At 44.1% G+C, this 26,558-nt stretch overlaps 1 protein-coding gene and 1 non-coding gene across 2 annotated transcripts; one reads left to right on the plus strand and one right to left on the minus strand.

Moving 5' to 3' along the window:
• Nucleotides 1-18,351: 18,351 nt before the first annotated feature.
• Nucleotides 18,352-18,490, minus strand: LOC136455741 (small nucleolar RNA Z247). Its single transcript, XR_010759214.1, has one exon. It is a non-coding gene; the product is annotated as a small nucleolar RNA Z247 (small nucleolar RNA).
• A 5,389-nt stretch (nucleotides 18,491-23,879) lies between these two features.
• Nucleotides 23,880-26,324, plus strand: LOC136451294 (uncharacterized). The gene is made up of 3 exons (XM_066452001.1): nucleotides 23,880-25,166; nucleotides 25,258-25,425; nucleotides 25,468-26,324. Exons 1-3 carry the CDS (start codon nucleotides 23,991-23,993, stop codon nucleotides 26,185-26,187), a joined length of 2,064 nt encoding a protein of 687 aa, XP_066308098.1. The 5' UTR covers nucleotides 23,880-23,990; the 3' UTR covers nucleotides 26,188-26,324.
• Nucleotides 26,325-26,558: the final 234 nt, after the last annotated feature.

A 26,558-nucleotide genomic window follows, 5' to 3' on the forward strand; every position in this document is an offset into this window, starting at 1 on the left:
AAGAATAACTTTTGCAGAAAAGGTTACTACAAGTGGATCCTTACTTTCAATGTTTTAGCTTCGTATTAGGTCATTATAGGTATCTAGTTTGCACCTAATCTAAACCAATCACTTCATTAATCATCTCATCTTATCTTAGCTTGTATCCATCAGTAACCATGTTCCATTGATTAACTATGATGTATGGTCAGAGGGTCAAGTCTTCATCTCCGAGAAGCAATGGTAATTCGAATCAATTGGTCCAGCTACGGTTTCCTTACCACACGACATATGCAGATCATAGACCTACATATATCAACCCTCACGTAGATCCTCCAAAACGAGAACGGGTTCGCGCCACCCGAGAATACAGTACTCCACCTCCCTATGCCAACCCAGTGATTTCATAGGATGGGTACACGCCACTCTCGCCATCTCTCCACTCCCAGTGCGTGGTTGTCCTTTCTCATAATGGAATAGCCGAGGTATTAGGCTTACCGGAGTATGTGGCCAGTACTAGCAAAGTCTCAACCACACATAGGCCTACAACGAACAGTCCTCAATCAACACAGGTAGAAGCACTACATGGAGACTCCATTCTCGATGCAAGCCACCCACCCGGTCTCAATTTAATATTATAATAACCATGGTATTCACAATCCATAACTAGAGTTGAGAAGAGCAAGGTAAACATGTTTCTCTCGAACGATAAAACCATCATTCGACTTCTATCGAAGTCTAAGCATTACTAAGCATAAGAGGTATCGACCTATTCATACTAGCAGGGTATTACTAAGGATACCTGAATATCAAGATAATCATGCAGCAATGGTATTCGACCAACTTCTAATTACTTAATGCACATCTCACAAGACTTAAAGTGTAATAAAGATTTGTAAATACTAGAGAAGCGTTTATGCTCCGGGGCTTGCCTGTGTTGCAAAGAAGGTTAGTTTCATAGAAAGGTCCAAGAGTCAGACTTGGCACCAACACCTCTGGTGGATGGACCATTCCTTGAAACTTGATCAACATGAGTCTTCTCACTCTTGTAAGCACTACACGTAATAAATGATGCTTTACTTAACATGATGGACTATATGCCATGATACATGATGAAAGACACACAAGTGTATAGCAGAGCTTAAACTATTCTAAGAAAGTTGAATACAACTTTCCTTCGCGGTCCAACTAAGGTTACGCTTCACAAAGCATTTTAATTACTTGATTACAAGTTGATTAAGTGTTCATCAAGAAAGTAACACCTATGACAATACACTAGTTAAGCAAGACTAGGGCAAGGCCACATCATGACTTGATTACACTCATCCACTAACAAACTTGCATAAGCAACACATTTATTCATTATTAAACTATTAATAAAAGATCATACATATATGTTTATCCAAAGGCTCAAACTAGCATCAGCATACTTGAGCCACCACCTTATACTATTGCTTACAAATAATAACCATAGGACTTATACACATGCACTTAGCTTAACTAAACAATTGAGTCATTTTAATTATTAACAAGTTGATTATATAACTATAAAAGGTTTGAGTGTTCCAAGGTCCACAATCAAAGTATGAAATACACCAAAGTCATTTAAGTATTTATCTAATTCATTTTAGCATTTATTAATTAAAGAAAAGGCATTTAATCACACTTAAATTAATTAACCAATTTAGAATTATCAAAACAGTACCAAACATTTTGTGAAGGCAGGTATAAGCATGTAAAGCATACACAAAAGTTTCATGATTAAAGGTTAATTATTTTAGTCTATAAAAATCATGCAAGCTCCATTTATTAATTAAAAGAGGTAATTTTTAAGCATAACAAAACTATTGAAAATGAATATTTCATATTTTCAAGCATATGATAACAAGTTTACCCAAAAAGTTTCATAATTTCATCATGCTCCAATAATTAGTTATGAATTAAACAAAATTCAACACATATTAACATTTTCTGAAAATCAAAAGCCATTGAAATTTTTTTGTTACTCAGCGCCTCCCTACCCGCCGTCACTGACAGAGGGACCCAGGTCACGCCCGCGCTTTACCGCGGCACATACACCGTTGACCGGCGGGTGCTCATCGCTGGCGAGGTCTCCAGCGACGGTGCGGACACCTACGTGCTAGGGACAACCTCATGCACGTACCTACGGTGATAGTTGAAGCTCTAGGGCACGGCAGCGACCACACCAGTGACCATGGTGGCCCGCGCGGTGAAGGTCCTCAACGGTGAGATCTCCAGCAACGACGAGATGATCTATAGACTCAGTGAAACCGCTCGAACACGTCTTTGCTATTGGATGACCGGATTAGGGTTTCGTGCGTGCTCGGCCACAGCCATGGCGGCACGGTGGCACGATGCACGGCAGCACGGCGGTGGCACAGCGGCTGCTGCTCCTAATTGGTGTAACACCCCTGGTGTTACGAGCTTGCTTAGTACCAAGATTTAGATATGAGAGGGATTAGCCAAATAAGTTTTTGGGTTTTAAAAATTTATAACGTACATGAAATGATAAACAAATTCTATGTGGCTCACTTTTGTGGTTGGGAAAAATCAAAATAAATAGTGTTAACTAGTGCTCTTGGGAGCTCAAAAATTAAATTTGACGTTAAGATAAGCTCTTTTCGTTAAGTCAGCAAACACTTGAACTATTGTTTAAAATACCATTTTTGGTGAATTATATTGAGCAAAATAGTTAAATGGTGCTTAAATATTTTGGTCCTATGGGTTAGTATAAGGTATGGACTATTGCATGAAATACTTGTTGGTAGCAGTTAATAGGGTTTAGGCCTTTTAAAAATTATAACAAAAGTGTTAATGGCTGTTAGTTCGAACTGAACCTTAACTTTTCTAAGTATGGGAAAAGTAGTAAGACAATGCTATTCTGACATTTAATTTCTAACAAAAATATTTAAACACTAGCTGCATGTTTTGGTATTGTTGATTGCATCAAAGTGAGTACTTGAGCATAGCATAGGTCGAAGTTGTGTTGGATATCATGTTGCCCGCTCTAAATTTGCTTAAACCTTCTTAGAACGCGTTGTGAACCATGATTTGGTGCTTGGTTTGTGAACCAGCATTAAGCGTGATGAACTGGTGAATTGATGAAACCCTAAGTGCTAACCTAGTTTATCAAAGTGTTCATGAGATAGGTAGCACATTCCAAGTAGCGAAGCAAATGAAGATCATAACGTGATGACAGTGATGCCATGGTGATGATCAAGTGCTTGGACTTGAAAAGAAGAAAGAGAAAAACAAAAGGCTCAAGGCAAAGGTATAAGTGGTAGGAGCCATTTTATTTTGGTGATCAAGACACTTAGCGAGTGTGATCACATTTAGGTTCGATAGCTGTACTATTAAGATGGGTGAAACTCGTATCAAAATGTGGTTATCAAAGTGTCACTAGATGCTCTAACTCATTGCATATGCATTTAGGATCTAGTAGAGTGATAACACCCTTGAAAATATTTGTGAAAATATGCTAACACACATGTGCACAAAGTGATACACTTGGTGATTGGCACATTTGAGCAAGGGTAAGAAACTTCACCGGTGGAGTGTCCGCCCGTAGAGTGCGGACAGTATGACGGTGCCACTAGCGCCCTGTACAGAAAAGACAGGGTTTCACAGAGAGGACCATACGCTGGCCTCCACTGGACTAGCGCGTCCGGTCAGTAGAAGCAGTGAAGACGCTGGCGTCGGTCTTTGATCGGATGCTGGGTCACTTGGTGACCGGATGCTGAGTGGGTGCGTCTGGTCCCGCTGACGTGGCGGCGCATAGAGGAGGCATTGAGTGACCAGACGCTGAGTGAGTCTGGTCAGGCATGACCAAACGCGTCCGGTCGTGAATTTTTGCGGATGGAACCTTACTAGAAACGACCGGATGCTGGGGTCCCGCGTCCGGTCACTTTGAGCAGCGCGTCCGGTCACCACTTAAATGTACTGATGACCGTTGAGATTGAGCGATCAGCGTTTGAAGCCGATAACACGTGACAAGTGAAGGGTACAACGGCTCTATTTCATGGGGCTTCTATTTAAGCCCCATGGCCGGCTCTAGCTCACTCTCTTAGCCATTTGTATTGACATAGCAACCTTGTGAGCTTAGCCAAAGCCCTCCCACTCATCTCCATCATAGATTCAACATCTTTGTGAGATTGGGAGAGAATCTAAGTGCATTTCTTGAGTGTTTGCATCTAGAGGCACTTAGTGTTCGTGTTTCGCTACGGGATTCGCTTATTACTCTTGGTGGTTGCTGCCACCTAGATGGCTTAGAGCAGCGAGGATCATTGAGCGGAGGTTGGTGATTGTCTTCGGCTCCGATCGTGGTGATTGTGAGGGGTTCTTGATCTTTCCCCGGAGAAGAGCCAAAAGGTACTCTAGTGAATTACTCATGGCTTGTGTGATCCTCATCTTGTGTTGGTTGTGCGGCATCCTATTGAGGGTTTGACGTGTGATGCCAATTGATGCGTGAACCTCCAAGTGAGTGAATCGCCATAATGAGGACTAGCTTGCCGGCAAGCAAGTGAACCTCGGTAAAAAATCATTGTGTCATCATTTGATTCTGAGGTGATTGGTCTTCATTGGTATTCATTCTTGTGATTGATTGGTTCACTCCTCGACTTGGCGGTATAACCATCTTGCTCACTCTCTTTATATTACCGCAAACTAGTTATCAAGCTCTTTAGTGTAGCTAGTTGTGAGAGCTTGTTAGTTTAGTTAGTGTGGCCTTTTAGTTAGCATTTGAGAGCGCACTAACTTAGTGTAGTGACATAGCTATTATGTGGATAGAAACTATATAAACTAGAATTGTGGTAGGTGGCTTCCAATTTTAGTAGGCTAATGCAACACTTGCTTCGCCTCATAATTGTCTAACCGGTTTGCTAAGTGCTGTTGTAGAAATTCTTAATAGGCTATTCACCCCCCTCTAGCCATTAGGACCTTTCATGTTGGCACCTCTCTATCTCCCTCTCTAGTTGCTCCTTGGTCATGATGATTGCTTCGCTAGCTAGCTGGTAGTGTTGACCTTAGGTTCATAGAATTGGTTGAGCCTTCGTCGAATCAGTGAGCAGTTTTTGGCCTGCTTTAAAAAGCATGCGTGGCATCATTCCTAGTTTCTTGACCTGAGGCCACGGTCACCACGCACACCAGTGTGCTACCAGTGATTAGCTCAGGCCGTGGCTGGGTGGCTATTGCTGGTCAGTCTGCGGGTCGTTGTCGCGTGTCGCTTGGTGCCACGCAACGCCTTCGCTTTGTCATGGCTGAGTCCCACGGGCCAGCCCTGGTGGTCGGCTGGCTGTGCGCCAGGCTAGGCTTGGCCTCCACCGCCCCACGCTGTGTGCACATACTGCCAAGTCGCGCACAAGACTACACTCTGCCTTCCCTATCACCTTGCCTCGCAATGTAGCATGCGTTCACAGCCACTCACCTCACCTACCCCGCTCCTGCTCATACCACCTCCTACCGCATCGTGACGCCACGCTACCGCGTACACATGGCTGCATAGGCACCCCTAAAGGCTCCACCTGAGCATTAACCACGCGACCCTTGCCCTCGCTCGTGAGGTTATGTCCTCGTGCTACCATGCCTTGTCGGGTCTTGGCTGGGTCACCTCTACGGGGGCCACTCCCTATGACATGGCGGTGGCAGTGCGCCGCTCTCCTCTCCCCTTCATAATCACCAACTCAAGCCCTCCTAGTCTAATGTTTCACATCGGTGGGTAGCTTAGCAAGTTAGCTAGGTGTTGCATTCTCCTCGAGCCCAGCCTTGGTCTGTCAGTGGTCAATTTCGGTTTCTCCTCGCCGTCGGTCATGTGCGCCGCTATGACCAGAGGGTTGGGGGTAAGGCCCATAGGAGTGGTAATAGTTCAATTGCTTATAACCCTGAACTCGCCTTGACTCCCTCTATCTGGTGCTCGCACTATTTTGGCCAGGGAACTCATCGGCGACGTGGAGACGTGTCGGTGTCCGACTCAGGGCGTCGCCATTGTGCCCGAGCGCACGTGGCTAAACCACCTTAGCTTTTCCCTACCTCAATTGTCACCACAACACGAATTCCGGTGAGCTATTGGTGCTTATCCGCTATCTCTACCACCCTGATAGAATCTTAGGGCATCAAAACAGTCGCGCCGATGTCACAGATAGCCGCTCGCCGCTGCAGGCCACAACAGTGCGCCTCTGAGTCCCTAACCGCCACCCAGCCTTACGTGTTCAGCTGTAGATGGTGGTCGGTCCCTTAATTCTGTCGTAGCGAACCTAGTTTGCCCGGTGTAACCGCCTTATGCCGTCGGCCGCCGCGCCAACGCGCGTGGGGTTTCCAGGGATCTCCCCGTGGTAAAGGTGAAAACATCTGAGGGTTTGGTTGCAAGATTACTAATGGTAGGAATAGTGCGCATAGTAGTCGTATTAATCTCTGAAAGCTTGAGGGCTTTTTTGTAAAACAGCCAATGCGCGCGGGCGTCGTTGGCCTTGGGCTGTACTGGGCCGCCGCGACGCATGCGCAGCCGCGCCACGCCGGGCTGCCAGGCCTGAAGGGGTTGCTACCGGCCCTTTCCTTTTTCTAATGCATTTTCTAATTTAGTTTTTAAGACAAACTTATAAATGCAATATAAATTTGTGTAGTTGGCCAAAAATTGTGAAACTAATTTTGTTAGGTTTCTAAAATCATGATCTATCTGCTAGTATATTTTATTCACATAGTTTTATAATATTTTCAGGAGTTATCTAATTAATTTGATATTCTTAATATTGTAAGATATAAACTTGTAGGATTTTTTGTGATAAATTAGTAATAGTATTGGATCTAGAACTTTCACAGTAAATTTCTAACATTATTAGGTGCTCACTGTTATTTTTGTAGCTCTATAATAATTAGTTTGCTAAAGTATCTAAATGAGACATAGTTCGAAAATATATATTTAATCAATAAAATGCCGAAACACCTTGAGAGTTTAGAAATAAAACACTTGATGGAAAACAGTGCCTTATTCGATAACATGGTACATAGCCTAGCACATTAGTTATTAGAGCTATCTCGTTAGCTTGCGAGGCGTAATCGTATTTCTAAGAGTTTCGGTTGTCGTTGATTATTTATGTCTCTGCGTTGCATCCATGAATATCATAATAGGAACAACGATGGATCGTGGAGTCAACCAGGGAAACATAAAATATGGTGCCTCAGTGATCGTGTCACCATGATGGAATACTAACTTTTGGTTATATCTTACCCAGGCAAGCCCTAGTGCATAACCCTTATTATTCTACACTTTATTTTATGCCTGTGCATTAAGTTTTAAGGAGTTGAATGAAACCTACTTGCATATATATATATATATATATATATATATATATATATATATATATATATATATATATATATATATATATATATATAACCTTATCATATGAGTCCTACTAGTATGTCAGGATCATGTAGATTGCTATGCTATAGGATCCGGTAGAAGTCGAGTGATTACCTGTCACTCGCGAGAGATAGGAAAGATATTATTGTTGTTATTATCATATTACTATCACATGGAATATATATATATATATATATTAGGATGATAATTGGAGACCAGGCAGAATGGTACTTTGGATCTAGACTTGGTTAGGTATTCGAGCGAGGCTCGGATTGCACTTGTTCCGCCTGTGTCCATTGAGGACCGTCTGTTGCTGTGGACGGTAGTCAGGTTACAGACTTATTATCCTGAGCACATACTTGCTTATGGGAGCATGAAGGCTTGTTACGCTCTTGTCGTGGGTTTCGGCTCTTTTCGGACTGACTGATTGAAGGCGGGGAAATGTGGAGGTCTAAGCACCATAGTGAGATCGGGTCTTAAGTGTGGGGGCTTAGAGTCCAAGTTTGGACGGGGACCTCGACCCCTTGATAGGAGTGGAATGGGTTGGTCTTTGTTTGTGCCTGGGGTACAAATGGGGCATGTGTTTTGGGGTACCCAGCTAGGATACATTGGTTCGCGCATCGTTGTTTCTGTGAGACGATATGACTTGGCTATGGTCGAGCACCATAGTAAGAACTAGAACTTAAAATGTGATAAAATGGTTCTAATTGCTTACCACCTGCTTAAAAGTAGCATAGGTGCTTACAAAGAATGATTAGTTAATGAACTAATGATGACTGCTAATAAAATTGAATATAAGGACTCACGTTTAGTAATGCTTCCGCAGATGCAATAACCCACAAGCCAAATAAGCCTTGCATATCCTTGAAGTCTTTTATTTTTCTCTTGTCGGGTAAGTATTGCTGAGTACAATCTAGTACTCAGGGTTTTATTTCCTCTGTTGCAGGTGATTGGAGGATACTTAGAGCTGACTCTTGTGTGTGGAAACCTCCAGGTGGGCTCAGAGAGGATTCCTTTCACGCAACGACCGTAGTGTTTATTAATAACCCTCACTAAAGGTTTTTATAAGAAAAGATGTAAAATCTGCCAGCATCTCTTGTATAAAAATGTCCACTATGTTAATGCTCCACCATGTCATTAAATTAATCTTTGCTTCATCTGTAACTCTGATAACATTGTTATATTTCGCTGTTATAATCAATTGAGGTAATATTATGTTACTGTAATAAAGTGATGCAAGAAATGACTTAAGAATGTTGTAAGTTGTATTCTCTTATTTATGATACTGATGGAAAAATATGAATTTTCGAGTTCTCCCTTGGGGTGTGCTCGATGGAACTACGTAGTTTAGTGTCCTCTCTTGAGTACTTAGTGTCTAATGAAAGACAAATACTCCTGCGAGGCATTAGATTAGACGGTTCTGCCATAATTGGCCTAGCTAAAGATGGCTCCGTGTCAGAGAGGCTCACCGCGACTTGCTGAGCCTAATGCTTGAAGCAAAGGTGAAGCAGGGGTGACTGCCATTAGGAAGGACGATGACAGCGGCGTGGACTGGGCGGCGAGCTCATGTTTCGATCGGCCCTGCGCGGTAGCGATAAAAACAAATGGTCGATGAGCATCACCAGATCACAAGGGAGTGAGAACACCAAATGGAAATAGGAGAGATGCGCCCCAGCAGGCTAGCCACCGTGGAGGTAACCACAGCGGCCATGATGGTGCCGCCACGATGGAATCAGCACGCACGGTTTCGTTTGGCGATGAGGGGTGAGGCAAGCGGGCTTTGACGACGCGCGGGGTCAAGGCGGAGCTATGGGCACGGGGAATTGGATGGAGGTGGAGCGAGGACGATGAATTTGACCGACGAGGTGAGCTCGGCGGCGGCGGAGCTGAGGGAGGAAAAGAGAGAGACGACGGCCGGCTCGACGATTTGAAGGCGAGGCGAGACTCTAGCGAAACGTCCAGGCATGCCAGCTCCAGCTCGCGCGAGCCACGCAAGTAGCTGCATGTCATCGTGCGCGAACACGGCATTGCAGGGCGGCGGCGTCGGTGAGCAGCTGTGTGGCAGCTGCTTGCCAACCTACTGTTCACCATCTGAAACTCCAACTTACTCCCTCTCGTTCTCGTGATTTCACGTGGCAACATGGAAAAATCCAAGAGCGAAAGATGTTCAGCTACACGTGCGCTCCATCTTTGTTTAAAGGATCGACACTCAAAACTTGAGGGTTTTGAAGATTTCGATTTGAGAAGATGGCTACAATGAAACTGACAGATTGAATTCAGTTTCAGGTTTTGAAAAGCAGTTTTGATTAAGCTACTTTAGCATTTAATTACTAATCAAACAATAATCAATAATTACAACTTATTACACATTAACAAAGTACGAACGTAGTACCAAACAATGGAACAAGGGTTGAACAAATTTTATTCATGAAAATTCATTTAATAATTCCCCAAGGTTTGAACTCACTAACTACATTTCAGGGACTTGGGCACCAAGGCCAAGTGTAAGAAACAGTTAGTGAATTCAATCTTGGAGCTCAAATTTGAACATATTTGACTTAGAAATATTATCAATCTTTGATTCCTCATTATAAAGTACACTTAAAACAACAAGGTTTATTTTAACAAAATTTTAATTGTTTAAGCAAATTCTCATATTTAAATCCACATAGTTTCTTAATCACCTTTATTGGCATCATTTCATGCAACATGTGAAACATGACACATGCTACATATGAAACATATGAAACACTATATATGCAACATAGCAAAGCTATAAATGAAACATCACTTATGCAACATATGAAAGCTATTATTGCAACATGAAATGCATTTATGGCATGACACATGCTTATGCTTGATGATGCTCATGATCAAGTTTTAACTGCTATGGAAACATCTGGGATGTTACATCGGCAGAGTTCGGAATCAAAATATTCCACAAGATTAACGTGAATGGATCTGCATTACCGCTGTGTCAGGCTGATAGTTGTGGCCAATACCGACGTTCTAGCCTTGTAAGGTGTCTTTGCGGGATCCATATACGAAACAAGTAATCACAGATCTTAGCATCACTTTAAGACTACTAACACATACAGAATTATGTGTTTCAGTATAAGAAGATGTGTTCCATATCAACGTAGTGATGTTGCATACATTTTGCATTTTTATTAAATACCCAATCATGGGTAATAACCTAGATAGATGGCACGTGTATGTATGTGCTAAAACGATGTATGCCACCGTGATTGTGTTTACATGACACCCGTGTTCGCTTGTTCCTGGACCTTGCTATCACTCAAGAATCGAACCGCAATTGTCTCATTATATGGGTCTTGTGATTTTAGTCGGACATGTAGATGTGTACACTTGGGTGGTAATGAAGGGAGTACATACAAGTGCATGTGAAGTAAATGGCATATATAAATACATGTGGGTGCGCTATGTGATCATACTTTAAGGAAAACCTACGAGAGCCGCTTAATTGATTTTATCCGAATAACAACGAGGTTGGTTTGTCGCGTACATGTGGCAGCAAAAATAATACCAAGTGGCTCGCTACCTGCGTCACGCCAACCCCAATGACCACACGGTGGCGCACCATGGATGCATTTTAGACAACAAACACAACAATAGTTAGTAAATTAATAAGCAATAAGTAGGAGTACATTCAGCGGCGGATCCAAGAAATATTTCAGGGGGGCTGAACAACACTGCTGGTCTGCTGCTCGATCTTAAGTCTCAGCCCCCTACACTATAGAACTTTACCTAAAATTCATGGGGGCTCCACAGGAGGTTTCACTTCTCCGGTATAGGTAGGGGGCTCGAGCCCCCCACCCCACCGTTGGATCCGCCCCTGAGTACATTAGTACTGGTACGTACTGTGTTAGTGGTACATATATAAACAAGGCAAGGCAATGGTGGGTGTGCTGGGTGCACTCCAACAACGGGGCAATAGCAATAAATAATGGGCGCACGGCCGAGATGCGGAAGGTGACGTGGCACCCGGGCCTGGAGCACCACGTGTAGAGCAGGGAGTGGAGCAGGTAGCGAGAAGACGACGACGAACAAGTTGGCTGTCTTGGGCCGTCGCTGTGGCTGTGCGCGCTCCGGCCACCGCGTCGCAGCAGCCCAAGGTTACAGCCGGTTCGTTTGGATGGAGCTCGTCGAAAATGAGTGTAAATTTTTAGTCGAAATAGTATTTTTTTCTCACACGACGAACCAGTCAACCGAATAGGCTTAGGTCCCCCCTCCGATCTCGGACGGACGGGCTGCGGCCACCGGCCACCGGGCAGTAATGTTCTATCACCGCCCCCGCGCTCGATGGTGGCGCCTGTCCTGACGGCGACGGCTACGGCCGATGTACGGCCACCGGGCCGGATCGATCGAACGAAGAAGAAGAGGTCGTGGTCGTCGTCGAGTCGATGGCCACTTGCAGTCGAGACCAAGACCAGGACAGGACCCGGATGGATGGGATGGGATGGGATCGGATCGGGGCATCAGCACCTCCCTAGCATCTCCGATTATATCCGAATCCGATCCGTCCCCTCGCCCGCGCGCGCTGCTGGATTCCGATTCAGTCTGCATTGACTAGCTGCTCTGCTGCCGCCTGTCGTGTCTTGAGCTCATCCATCGATCAGTCATCACCAGCTTGCTTCAGTCTTCAGGCCCCGTTCAGTTGCCAAAAAATTTTACATAGTACCTGTCACATCGAATCTTATGGCATATGTATGGAGTACTAAATGTAGATAAAAAAAAACTAATTACACAATTGGTCGAGAAATCACGAGACGAAATTTTTGAACCTAATTAGTCCATAATTAGACACTAATTACTAAATATAAACGAAATGCTACAGTGAGCCAAAATCCAAAAAATTTTTATCTAAACGGGGCCTCAGATCATGCGTGCGTCTACTGGTCCACTTTTAATAATAAATAAATAAATAGTAAATGGCGATCGACAAGATTGTACGGACATAATGAGTCTCCTCTTTGCCTCTTGGGAGCATCGTCCGTCCATCGGAGTTTATAATTTTATTACGGCACAAGCTGAAAGATAATAAGCAGTGGAGGCTCCGCCCCCACCCGACGCCATCGAGTCCCTACGGCGTCTCTCCGATCCTCTGCGTGCAATTGCAACGCGACGCGGTGCCTTGCCTCCAATTCTCGCTATTTATTAATACCGTATATTAGGTATAGATCTGAGTTGACTGAAGCTCTCTTCTATCATCACAGTTGCCGACTCGTACGCCCGTACACAGTCGTCGTAGCCGCCGACTTGCATACTTGCTGTTACCTGTCTCTATTATTCACTCCACCGTAACACTTCTAGCTCCTGCTTATTGATCATCCTACTAATTAATTACATATCTAGACACAATGACAAGTGCCTTGCATTGTTATTTATTACTCCTTTCATTCTAAATTATAAGTCGTTCGGGTTGTTTAAGTTTCACTACGTATCTAAACATAATCTAAAAAAAAAACTAAACATAATATATAAGTATAAAAAATTAGCTACCCAGACACAACCCAACTTATTCATCCATCTCGTTTCTTCCATTCCATGGGCACCACACCACCTTCCCAGGCCAAGTGATGGAGGTTTTCAGTTGTTTGTGTAAAACAAAATAGGTTAACGAGGTTGCCCCTTGGGATCCTCGGTTTCATGTTATATAGATGGAAACAGCCTCCACCGTGGCAGGTTACAAGATCATGATTACAACAAACTGATTCCTAGAGTTACTCATCTACTTCCTTGTATAACAACCTAAGGATATACATAGAACCTGGACTACCTATATTGTCTAACACTCCTCAATCTCAGCCACTTTTAAGGTTGAGATTGTCCCTGAATTGACTAAGCTTGAACACAGGCAAAGCCTTGGTGAATCCATCAGCCACCTGGTCGCCACACTACTACAAAATGTTTATCCGCGGCGGCCGTTTTTGGTTTCCCGCGGCGGGCAAACCGGTCCGCCGCTGCCGGGAGGTCACGGTAAATCGTGGCCTTCCTGCGGCGGGCTGCTTTGCCCGCCGCGATTAATCAATTTACCGCGGCGGGCACCTAAGGAAGCCCGCCACGGTAAATCATTTGGAAAAAAACAAAAAAAAAGAAGAAAAGCCCACACGGGCTTGGATCTGGGCCGCACTGGACCTAGATCTCACCGTCGACGTCGATTCGCCGCTGTCACCTGGATCCGCCGTAGCTCCAGCCTGGTCGCACCACCGTCAGATCCGCCGTCGGCACCTCCGCCCGGACCGCCCCTGCTTGGATCCGCCCGATGTAGAAGAGGAAGGAGGCGCTCGCGGCAGATCAGGCCTCCCAGGCCACGCCACCGCCGGATCTGCCGTCGGGGCCTCCACCGGGGCCGCCCCCGCCTGGATCTGCCCGCCGGCACCTGGATCTGCCCGGTGGAGAAGGGGAAGGAGGAGCTTGCGGCGGATCCGGCCTCCCTGGCCGCACCACCGTCGGATCTGCCGCCGAGACCTCCGGCAGGGCTGCCGTCGCCTAGATCTGCCCAGCGGAGAAGGGGAAGGAGGGGCTCGCGGCAGATCCGGCCTCCCCGGCCGCGCCACCGCCGGATCCGCCGCTGGGGCCTCCGCCAGGGCCGCCGTCGCCTGGATCTGCCTGGTGGAGAAGGGGAAGGAGGGGCTCGCGGCAGATCTGGCCTCCCCTGTCGCGCCACCGCTGGACCCGCGGCCGTCCACGCCTGGATCCGCGGCCGGCGCCCTCGATCCACGCCTGGATCCGCGTCCGTCCACACCGGCGCCCTCGCCTGGATCCGCGGCCGCAACGCTGCGCCACCGCGTGCCTCGAGCCGCCGTCCACCGCCTATTGAGGGAGGAGGAGGGCCGTCGGTTGAGGGAGGACGAGGAGGAGAGGAAGGGAGGAAGAGGGACGCCGTGCCTCGTGCGAGAGGACCAAGAGGAGTGGTCGCTACCGCCGGTTGAGGGAGGAGATGATCGGAGGAGAGGGAGAGAGTGGCTGCCGGTTGAGGGAGGAGTGGTGGAGAGAGAGAGGTGGAGTGAAAACCCTAAAACCCCCGTATATATAAGCCCGATAAATCAGAATTGGATATAGGCCTCGCTGGTGTACCTATTGGGCCGTGGCCTTTTCCGTGGCGGGCCTTATAATGTGTCCGCCACGGAAAATCGATTTACCATGGTGGGCACCTTAAGACGGCCGCCACGGTTAATAGGGTATTTTCTGTGGCGGGCATCTTAATATGCCCGCCACGGTAAATCGTTTTACCGTGGCGCGCAAAAATGCCCGCGGCAGAAAATAAAAAGTGCCCGCTGCGGTAAATCATGGGATTTACCGTGACGGACAAAAATAGGAGCCCGCCACGGAGATCTTCGGGACAACGCTGCGTAAATTGAATTTTGTAGTAGTGCCAGTGTGTATGAACTGTATCTCCAGAAGTTTCTGTGCAACACGTTCTCGAACAAAGTGAAAATCAATCTCGATATGTTTGGTCCTGGCATGGAAAATGGGATTAGTAGATAAATATGTTGCGCCCAAATTATCACACCAGAGTCGTGCCTTGGCTGGATGTGGTATTCCCAATTCAGTAAGAAGTTTCTGCACCCATAATATTTTGGCTGTAGCATTTGCTAAAGCTTTGTATTCTGCTTCAGTGGAGGATCTTGAAACAGTGGGTTGCTTCCTGGCTGTCCAAGAGATCAAGTTATCACCAAGAAACACTGCAAAACCTCCTGTAGATCTTCTATCATCCACACAATCAGCTCAATCCGCGTCAGAAAATGCACTCATAAGTGTCGACTCGGACCTCCGAATACTAAGTCTGAGATTTACAGTTCCTTGAAAATACCTCAGGATCCTCTTCACGGCGCTCCAATGTATAGTGGTCGGTGTATGCAAGAATTGGCACACCTTGTTCACTGCAAAGGCTATATCTGGACGTGTCAATGTCAAGTACTGGAGGGCTCCAACCACACTACGGTAATTTGTTGCATCATCAGGTCCAAGTTTATCACCGGATTCCACACTTAACTTCTTAGTGGAGGACAAAGGGGTGTCAATAGCATTACAGCGATGCATACCAGAGCGCTTTAAAATATCCATGGCATAGCGTTCTTGGGTGAGAGTCAATCCATGACTTCCCCTCTTGACTTCGATCCCCAAGAAGAAGTGTAGATCTCCAAGGTCCTTGAGAGCAAAATCAGCCTGCAAGTTGGCAAGCAAAGCACTGGTGGCCCGGGGAGACAAACTAGCAACAATAATATCATCCACATACATGAGAACAAACAATCTATTACCTCCCTTTCTATAATAGAACAGCGAGGTATCAGCCTTGGAAGGCACAAAACCGAGTTGTTGAAGCTTGCCATAGAGTCTAGCATACCATGCCCGTGGTGCCTGTTTCAAACCATAGAGGGCCTTGTCCAATTTGCAGACATAATCTGGCCTTTGAGGATCAATGTAACCAGGAGGTTGGTGCATATATACCTCTTCCTCGAGAACTCCATGCAGGAATGCATTCTGGACGTCAAGTTGCCGAAGTGACCATCCTTGTGACAATGCAACAGAGAGAACAAAACGAATTGTAGCAGCTTTGACGACTGGACTGAAGGTATCTTCATAGTCTATGCCATACTGCTGCTTGTATCCTTTTGCAACTAGGCGTGCCTTGTAACGATCAACAGACCTGTCTGCTTTCCGTTTGACTTTGTAGACCCACTTACACCCAATTATGTTCTTGCCTCTCGGTGGCGGAACAAGATGCCATGTTCTATTTCGAATGAGTGCCTGATGTTCAGTATCCATTACCAAGACCCACTTACCATCCTTGCGTGCCTCAGAGACAGTAGAAGGTTCCTCAACAGCAGTGCTGGCAAGTTGACACCATCGAACTGTACCATCCGTGTAGACTTTAGGCTTGCTAATGCCATGTTGCAATCTTGTAGTTGGGCACTGCTGTTGTGGAGGAGAGGATGGGGCCACAGAAGGAGGTGCACCATCAGCGCTCGCACCGGATCCAGAAGCTGCATCAGCATCGGGTGCCGGTGCCGACATCTCGGCCCCGCCACTGGGATCAGGATGCGCCGCACCCGGTGTGGATTCCGACGCAGTCGATCCAGGTGTTGGCGTAGAGGATCCCGCGCTTGACGCCGTACTGCCCAGAGACAACGCGGTTGAGGAGATCATCTCTGATCCCGAGGTGGGTGCGCCGCCAGTTGTAGGGAACTGGACACGCGGATCATCATGTTGACCTGCGCTAGCTGCAACTCCAGAAGAATCATTAGGTGCATGAGTAGGTAATGGAGAGTTCAGCACATGATCAGACATTTGGAGTTCCCCAATACCAGAGGGATTGAGAAGGGTCTCGGGTAAAAGAAGAATTTCAGCGCACAAATGAGCACCGGCATTTGGGTGTAGTGATGCGAATGGAAACACATTTTCATCAAAGATAACATCTCTGGAGATATAGACTCATCCTTCCTTGGGATCTAAATATTTGAATCCGTTATGTTGGTTGCTATACCCTAAGAAAACACATTGTTTTGACCAGAAGTCTAACTTTCTAGCATTGTATGGATGTAGATGTGGACAGCAAGCGCACCCAAAAGTGCGCAGAGATGTATAATCAGGGTGTTGTCCAAATAGACGAAAATAGGGAGTATGATTACTGATGACTCTAGATGGGAGCCGATTGATCAAGTAAACGGCTGTCAAGAATGCCTCATCCCAAAATTTGAGCGGCATGGAAGCATGCGCTAGGATTGTTAGGCCAATTTCAACTATGTGTCTATGTTTTCTTTCCATGGAGCCATTTTGTTGATGGGCATGGGGACACGAAATGTGATGTGAAATGCCCATACGCTTAAAGAAAGGACTTAGAGCTTGATATTCTCCTCCCCAATCGGTTTGGATAGAACGAATTTGTTTGTCAAATTGCCTTTCTACGAAGCTTTGGAAATCATGGAAGATTTGAAAGACTTCGGATTTTTTACGCAACAAATAAATCCAAACAAACTTGCTATAATCATCTATGAACGAAACATAGTAATTGTTGCGACCAACTGAATTCGGGGCAGGTCCCCACACATCACTGAAAACAAGATCAAAGGGACTAGATGAAATACTAGTCGATCTAGGATATGGCAACTGGTGACTTTTGCCTTGTTGACAGGCATCACAGACACTAGAGTTATTGGACTCCTTGGCAAAGGGAAGCTGATGACGATGAAGGACTTGGTGAACTATGGCGGGTGCGGCATGGCCTAGGCGATGGTGCCACATGGACGTCGTTGGCTTGACCGCACCTAGCACTTCTTTATTTGGTGGCCTTACTGGGTAAAGGCCATGCTCACATTTGCCTTCGAGGATCATTTTCCTCGTTGACTGTTCCTTGACAAGAAAGCAATCAGGATGAAATTCTAAGAAAACATCATTGTCACGGGTAATACGATTAACATAAAGCAGATTCTTGCTTGCAGACGAAACATGAAGAATGTGTTTGAGTTGGAGATTAGTGTTTGGGGAACGTAAAATGCCATGACCAATATGACTGATCTCCATACCTGAGCCACTGGCGGTGTGCACTTGCTCACCACCGTGGTATTTGTCGCGCACGGTGAGCTTGTCCAGCTCGCTGGTGATGTGGTCCGTGGCACCGGTATCCATATACCAGTTGGTGTCCACGCCGTAGGATGCTGTTGCCGATGATGCCGACTTCTGTGGAGGCGTGTACGATGCGTCAAAACGCTTGAAGCAGCCTATGGCAGTGTGACCTTCCTTGGTGCAGACTTGGCAGTAGACCCCTGGTTGGAAGGGTTGTTTGCGTTGGCCACCACCGCCACCGCGACCTCCTTTGATGCTGCGACCGTAGCCTCCACGACCGGAGCCTCCGGAGCCGCCACGGCCACGGCCACCGCCACCGCTGCGGTTGCCACTGCCCCCACGATCTCCCCTTGACACCATGTTGGCCGAGGACTGGTTCCCACCGCCGCTACGCATTTCGAGACGCTGCTCGTGGCTAATGAGCTGGGTGTACAGCTCGGCGACGGAGATAGGCTCCACACGTGCAGTCACGGCGGAGACGACAGGGTCAAAGTCGAGGTCGAGACCCGTAAGGATGTAGGAGACAAGCTCCTCATCCTCAAGTTTGCGTTCGGCCGACGCCATCTCATCAGCCAAGGTTTTCATCCTCCCAAAATATTCACCAATGGAATTTGTACCTTTCGTGGCCGTAGCCAAGGCCATGCGCGTGGAGATGACTCGCGCGCGGGAGGAGGAGGAGAACATTTTTTCGAGCGCACGCCATGCACCCAACGCGGTGATCTCCTGATTCACCTGCCCAAGGATCTCCTTGGAGATGTTGGAGAGGAGATAATTGAGGACCATCTGATCCTTCGCCACCCATGCGTCATACTCCGGGTTGGGCTTGGGGGGGGTCCTTCGAATCTTCCTTCCCTTTCTCCGGGGCGAGGAAGGGAGACGGCGACTGCGCCTCTGGATGAATGTACCCGGCCAACTGATATCCTCTCAGGGCCGAGAGAACCTGAGCTTTCCACGAAGGAAAATCCGCTCGGGTGAGTTTTTCATTGGTTGGAAGAAAGCAAATGGGAAACATGGCAGCAGAAGGCAATGAGGATGAACTCACGAACGCCATTGAAGAGCTCCGTGTGGAAGATGGCTCTTGGTACCATGTAAAACGAAATAGGTTAACGAGGTTGCCCCCTGGGATCCTCGGTTTCATGTTATATAGATGGAAACAACCTCCACCGTGGCAGGTTACAAGATCATGATTACAATAAACTGATTCCTAGAATTATTCATCTACTTCCTTGTATAACAACCTAAGGATATACATAGAACCTGGACTACCTATATTGTCTAACAGTTTGTTTGTTCCTCGCCTTTGTTAATTAATATAATATAAAAGTCTCTTCTTCTGACTGCATATGCCTGCGTAGGCATGCAGGTCCACATGCATTGTGGTGGGTCGACCTCTCGCTCCATGATCAGGCGGTCGTCAGGCCAGCTCGATAGATAGATCGATATGAATTAGGCACATGAATGATATTTATGCGATGGTAGCGGGACGGATGATCCTTATGCATTAAATTGTTCCATTTTTTATGGATCCAAGGGGCAACTTCTGTGGCTTTCACAAGGAGAAGGAATTGAAGCAGCTATTGGCCAACAGCAAATAATGATGACAATGGTATTACGTAATTGGTAGTGTGTGGTCGATGCAAGATTTTTGTGTCGTTGAAGAAATGGCCACAACACACATACTACAGTATTATTCCCTCCCGGCCCACACAAAGATCGGATCCACATAACAAGCTCATCATCAAGCTGGCCATGTATTGTACTTACATATATACATCAATACATGCATGCATGCACCACCACATCGTCCACCTCTTCTATCTTCATTGCTTTCGCATATTTTTACACACTGCCATGGCTAATGGCTTAGTTTGCTTGCTCATATACTATACGTATAGTACTAACAAAGGTATATATAGAGATCGATATATACATCTATCATCATCAGATAATAATTTATTAAGTATCCACAACTTATGTCGTATATTAGCAAAACCGACAGCGGCAGACGGTGCCGAATTTTATGCATGTCCACAATACAACGGCGACGACGAGACTATTGTTCGTCGACTAATAATTAACATATGTATGCTAGCTGCAGGTTAATTTGCTTCTACGGAGAGGGACATCAGGGTTAATTAATTAATTTATCTATCAACATATATGCATGTGTGATGATGACGACATCGATCATATCCTCTTTAATTTCCAGAGTGTGAATCCATTGGCTCTCAGGACATGGAATCGCGACTGCATTCTTCAATTCCTAGCCAGCAGATTTTTTCTGTTTGGCTCGATGATGATTGTCTTGTTGTGTCAAGTTGCCGGCAAACCGTTTCTAATAACCCAGCCTATCTAGCTAGCTAGATAATGAGCGAGATCGCTTTAACTTGCCATCACTAGTCACATATATGTAATAACTGCCCTTCAGAAAACAGTACGTCGACCAAGCGGTGATATATGTCAGAAATACAATGTATTGGCAATCTAATTTATCGCTAAATTAAAACAATTGACCAATAAACTCCACCACTACTTGAGTCTCGAGCATTTTTTTGGTTCATTAGGGACAGAGAGAGTAGTAGTTCCCAATAGCTTGATGTACAAAACATCGTAAGTATAAATGTTCTCTCCTCTTATAGAATAATAATACGCTGCCTCGAATCTTCTTCTCCACATGACAGCACATATCATTCACCCTGTTCGCTTGTTGGTTTCAGCCAGCCTAAACCAGCCAGCCAACAGTGTTTTCCTCTCACAACAAATCAGCACCAGCCAGCCCAAACCAGCCCAGAAACCAACCAGCGAACAGGCCGATTATTGATTAGTTGATTTGTGTATATATAACTTCATATATATATATATATATATATATATATATATATATATATATATACACACACACACACGGTAAGGCTATTCTGCAGCTGGCCACAGAATAACTTATTCTATGGCAACTTTGATTTACGATAATGTTTGTACTAATTTACGATAATGACAATACGCATTTACGATACATGGGTTACTATAATTCAAGATGATACTTACCATAATGCTATAGTAAATCACTTACGAGGGAGTTATTATAATCTCGTAAATTAATATAGTAATTATCGCAACTCAAAGTGGCCACAGAATAACTTATTCTGCGGCCAGCTACAGAACAGTACGTCTATATATATATCGTAACTACTGCTCTGTAGCCACTTTGAGTTACGATAATTACTATGTTAATTTACGAGATTATAGTAACTCCTTACTAAGTGGTTTACTATAACGTTATGGTAAATATCCCCATGTGTTATAGTAACCCAACTATTGTAAATATGTATTGACATTGGCCCCGTCCGTTGGTCTGAATCTTGGCTGAAACTGGCTAAAAAACACTGTTCTGGCTGAATTGTTGTGAGAGGAAAACACTGTTTCGGCTGAAAAAACAAGCCGAACAAGCCGAATATGAGATAAGCCGAACATGACCAATAATTAGTATATAAAATTATCGTAAATAGAGGTGGCTACAGAATAACTTATTTTGTAGCTGGGTACTGAATATACTTATATATATGCAGCACACAGATGTAGAACAACAACACGAAATATGTAATATATATATATATTATTAAATTTGATCCCAATCTTGCATTGTTTCTTTTCCAAACGCCGAGGGAGTCTTTGAAAATGTACTGGATCTCTGGTCATGCCCACGACACAACATTTAAAATTATTTTGGGGGGATTTCTCTTGAGCCACAACAAAAGGTCAAAACACATAGTAGCAGCAACAAGATGATTCCAAGAACTAAATAGTATAGAACAAAAAAGTGAACATCAGCCCCTTTAATTTGCTCCACACAAAAAAAGGAAAGAAAAAGATGACGACATTAAATTAAATAATGGCACGAGCAGGTGGTAGTGGTACCGAGGGAAGCAGCCTGCTGATTGGCCCCAACGACCACTCACTTTCATTTGGTACCAAACAAAAAACCATACAATTAATTGTTGTTATATATGATCGTCGTCGTTTAGTCCGTGGCCAGGTACTGTACGTACGGCTGCACGATTGTATTCATCGTCCCTGTTAATGTTACCTATCTTTGCAGCTAAATCTAATCTACAGTAAAAATGCATCGCGGGTCGTCTCTAAACATTTCCATATTCGCATATGGGTCCATAAACTCTCGTATTGATCATCTGAGACTGAGACCTTCAATTTACCACTTGAAAGATTCGATGATCAATTTCGGAGTTCGTACACCTAGATGATCAATTTTCCCTCTTTAATTTAAACCCGTGTCTGTTAATAAAGACTAAAGAGATTGTAGCACTGTGATTGTCTAGCACAAGAGAAGCCTGCACGCCAGAAATAAGCCCATATAGAGGTAAATCAATAAAATGGCCCTAGAAAAACATGTCATGGGCTAGACGAAGCCCAAGAGAGGCGCAGGGGCTTTCCCCTAATTTGCAGCAGCTCTCCATCTCCCAGCCCAAGCCCAACTTCAACGACTTGGACTACCTTGTACACTTCGGTCTCCAAGATTTCAGTACGTGAGATCGCGTGAAGCGTTGGCACTTGTGGACTCTGGCCCAATAGCAGCAGACTGGAATCAAGCCTCGTTAGATTTTGCAGTCATCAATCATCAATTCAATCGAAAGCAAAGTTCAGCGACAAGCAAAAAAACAAAAAAGTAAAGACAACGGCTTGCTAAAATTTGGCTTACGCTGATGCTGATCTGTTGTGAGAAAAAACATTATTTCTACGCTAAAAAAATAGTGCTGATAGCGAACAGGGCCAACATGATTTTGAGTAGATTCTAATGATATACATGCACCCTGGTGAAGTGTTCGGTGTGGAGACACAATAGATCTCGTTCCAATAGATAGCATCACATATTTTATGACTTCATTATTCATTGACATGCCATAATAATTAAAGAAAGACATGGAATAAGCTTATGCCATCGTCTTTAAATTCCTGGTCTTCCTAGCGACTTTGGCTTCCATGACTAAGGATTTGGCCTTGATGCTAGCTGAGGTGGTGGCAGGGCCGTCCCTTGGCACGTGCAACGTGTGCGACGGTACAGGGCCTCCACTTTTCAGGGGCCTCCAAATATATATAGAGTATATATACGTAATTACGTATATATGTATTGCTTGGTAAATAAGAACGTACAGCAGTAGCTTTGGCCTTTGGCCCATTAGCAAAGCGACGTGTACAACAATTGACCAAAGCCCAATAAACAATGGCTTGTTGCCCGGCCGCTGTTCAGTTGGCAATGTTGCCGATCCCAATTCCCCAACTGAATCAGATCGCAAATCTTAGGTCTCACGTACTACCTCTCGACGTCTCGTCTCGTGTCGCCGCCATCGCCTGACGCCGTACCGGCCGCCGGCAGCGTTTCGCGAGTGACAGGGCGTGAGCCGTGACGATCTAGCTGCAACCGCAACAGCGAGAGCGAGGCGCTAAGGCCCTGAAGGTAATATAAATCATTCATATTTATTTTTCAATTCATTCACTGGTAGCCGCGAACAATAATAAGTAGTTGATCGATCTCTAAATTTTGTTTTTTTTTATCTTTTGATCTAGACACCTACTGGAATAGCATTCAAAGATTGAAGCCATGTCTTCTACAAATCGTTCTAGAAAATTTGAATCAGGTTTTCAAAAGCGTAAGAAGAAACAAAGAATAGAGGAATTAGTCCAATCTCAGCAAGGAGCTATGGATAGATTTGTTACAAAACAGTCACAAGTGTCGTCTGATAATCCAACACTTGAGGCAGGGGCCCTGCTTGAGGAGGGGCAGGCGATTGACAATAATATTGATAATGATCCTATAGATCCTCCAGAAAATAATGTTGAAGTTGAGGAAGCTGACAACACAAATACTCAGATAGACAGTGAAGACTTGAATCCTTTTTCAAATGCTAGTGATTCTTTTCAGCCTGATATATTTGATCCAAGATACTGGGATTCACTTGATAGTAGACAAGTTGACATTTTAGCACAAAAGGGCCCTAAAAGAGACCTATCAATTCAGAAGGGTCCTAAGGACATGTTATCTAGAAGATTTTCTTCACTATTCTATGATAGAATTCTGTCAAATGGAGAAAGCTGTGACAGGGATTGGCTTGTTTATTCTAAGGAACTTGATAGAGTTTTTTGCTTCAGCTGTAAATTATTTACAAAAGGTCATCGAAAAGGTCAGTTGGCAAATGAGGGTTATAATGACTGGATACATCTTGGGCAGAGACTCAAAGAGCACGAGACAAGTGCAGATCATGTTTTGAGCATGACAGCTTGGTATGAGTTGCGTAACAGATTGCAAACTGATCAAACTATTGACAAAGCTGCTCAACGACAACTTGAGAAAGAAAAGGACCATTGGAGGAAGGTTTTATTTAGAATTGTTGGCATAGTAAAATTTCTTGCCAAGCATAATCTTGCATTTCGTGGAAGTAACAGCAAACTATATGATGATAGCAATGGGAATTTTTTGGGCTTAGTAGAGATGTTGGCTGAATTTGATCCAGTTATTCAAGAGCATGTCCGCCGGATTACAAATGATGAAACTCACGTTCATTATCTTGGTCCTAGGATTCAGAATGAGTTGATACACTTACTTGCTTCTGCTATTAAGTCTGAAATTATTAAGAAGATAAAGAGTGCAAAGTATTTCTCTGTCATACTTGATTGTACCCCTGATGTAAGTCACCAAGAACAAATGTCTTTAATTATAAGATATGTGGACTCAACATCAGGTCATGTTGAAGAATCCTTTCTAGGATTCTTAGATGTAAATGACACGACTGGACAAGCACTTTTTGATGTGCTAGAGAATGAGCTAAAGATTCTTGATCTTGACATAGATAATGTGAGAGGACAAGGCTATGATAATGGTTCAAATATGAAAGGAAAACATCAAGGTGTACAAAGGAAGCTTTTGGATGTAAATCCTAGAGCTTTTTATTCAGCTTGTGGTTGTCATAGCCTTAATTTAACACTTTGTGATATGGCTACTAAGACTTGTGGCAGAGCTAAAGATTTTTTTGGAATCATCCAACGTATCTACACAGCATTTGCTAACTCTACAAAAAAATGGCAGATACTAAAAGAAAACATAATTGGACTGACTCTCAAGTCAGTTTCAGCTACACGATGGGAGAGTCGCATTGATAGTGTTAAAGCTATCAGGTTTCAGTGTGCAGACATTCGGGAGGCTCTACTTCAGGTATCCAACATTTTCATATTGGTACTGATTTAATAATGTACTTTTGTTGGTTATCTCATATATTAAAAATGTTTTCCTTCTTTTAATTTAGGTATCTGATATTGATAACGATCCAGCAAAGAGTAGTGAGGCTAAAGGTTTGGCAAATAATGAACTTGGACAATATGACTTTATAGTGGCAGTTGCTATTTGGTATGAGGTACTGTATGCTGCTAATTTGGTAAGCAAACAAATGCAAGAAAAGGATATGCTTATTGATGTTGCTATCAAGAAAGTGAAAGGGCTTATTTCTTTCTTCGAGGGCTATAGGGAAACTGGTTTCTTACAAGCTTTGGAGTCGGCCAAAGAAATTGCACTTGAGATGGATATTGGTACTACATTCACTAAAAAAAGAAAAATTACAAGAAAGAGGCATCACGATGAGAACCCAGAAGACACAAATATTGCCACAATGTCTCCAGAGGAGTTATTTAGAATAGAGTATTTTAACACTCTTATTGATCAAGCTATTGTCTCTCTGGAAACAAGATTTGAGCAGTACAAAGAATACCAAAAAAATTTTGGTTTCTTATTTACTTCGGAAACATTGCGGTCGTTGGATAACCAAAGCTTGAAGTCTTCTTGTGATAATCTTGAGGCTGTCCTTAAAAAGGATGAAAAATCTGATATTGATGCCAAAGAACTATATATGGAGCTGAAGTTTCTACAAGACTTCATTCCAGAAGAAAGAATGGGGCCTGTTGAAATTTTGCGGTTTTTAAAGGAGCATGGTTGTTTTCCTAATGCAACTATTGCATATAGAGTTTTGTTGACTATTCCTGTGACTGTTGCATCAGCAGAGCGAAGCTTTTCTAAGTTAAAGCTATTGAAGACTTATTTGCGTTCTACAATGACACAAGAAAGACTTAATGATTTGGCTATAATAGCACTTGAAGGTGAACTGTTGGAGAAGATTGATTATGAGCATATTATTGAAGACTTCATTTCAAAGAACACTAAAAGAATGATGTTATTCAAGTAAAGATTATGTAATATAGGTATCATTCTTGAATCTTGATATATATTTTATTGCAACATACTGCATGCTTTATAATATCGTATATTTAGTTTTTTTTTCTAGGCTAATAGGCCTCATTTCTTAGTATCGTACAGGGCCTCTAATTTTCCCGGGACGGCCCTGGTGGTGGTTGGACAGTGTAACCTGACAAACAAAGTGGAGGTTATATTTACTATCCACAATATAGTAACAATATATATATATATATATATATATATATATATATATATATATATATATATATTGTTACTATATTGTGGATAGTAAAATAATTTATTCTGTAGCCATTTTGAGTTACGATAATTACTATGTTAATTTACAAGATTATAGTAACT

Source organism: Miscanthus floridulus, chromosome 5 (assembly GCF_019320115.1).
Source record: "Miscanthus floridulus cultivar M001 chromosome 5, ASM1932011v1, whole genome shotgun sequence".
Lineage (NCBI taxonomy): Eukaryota > Viridiplantae > Streptophyta > Magnoliopsida > Poales > Poaceae > Miscanthus > Miscanthus floridulus.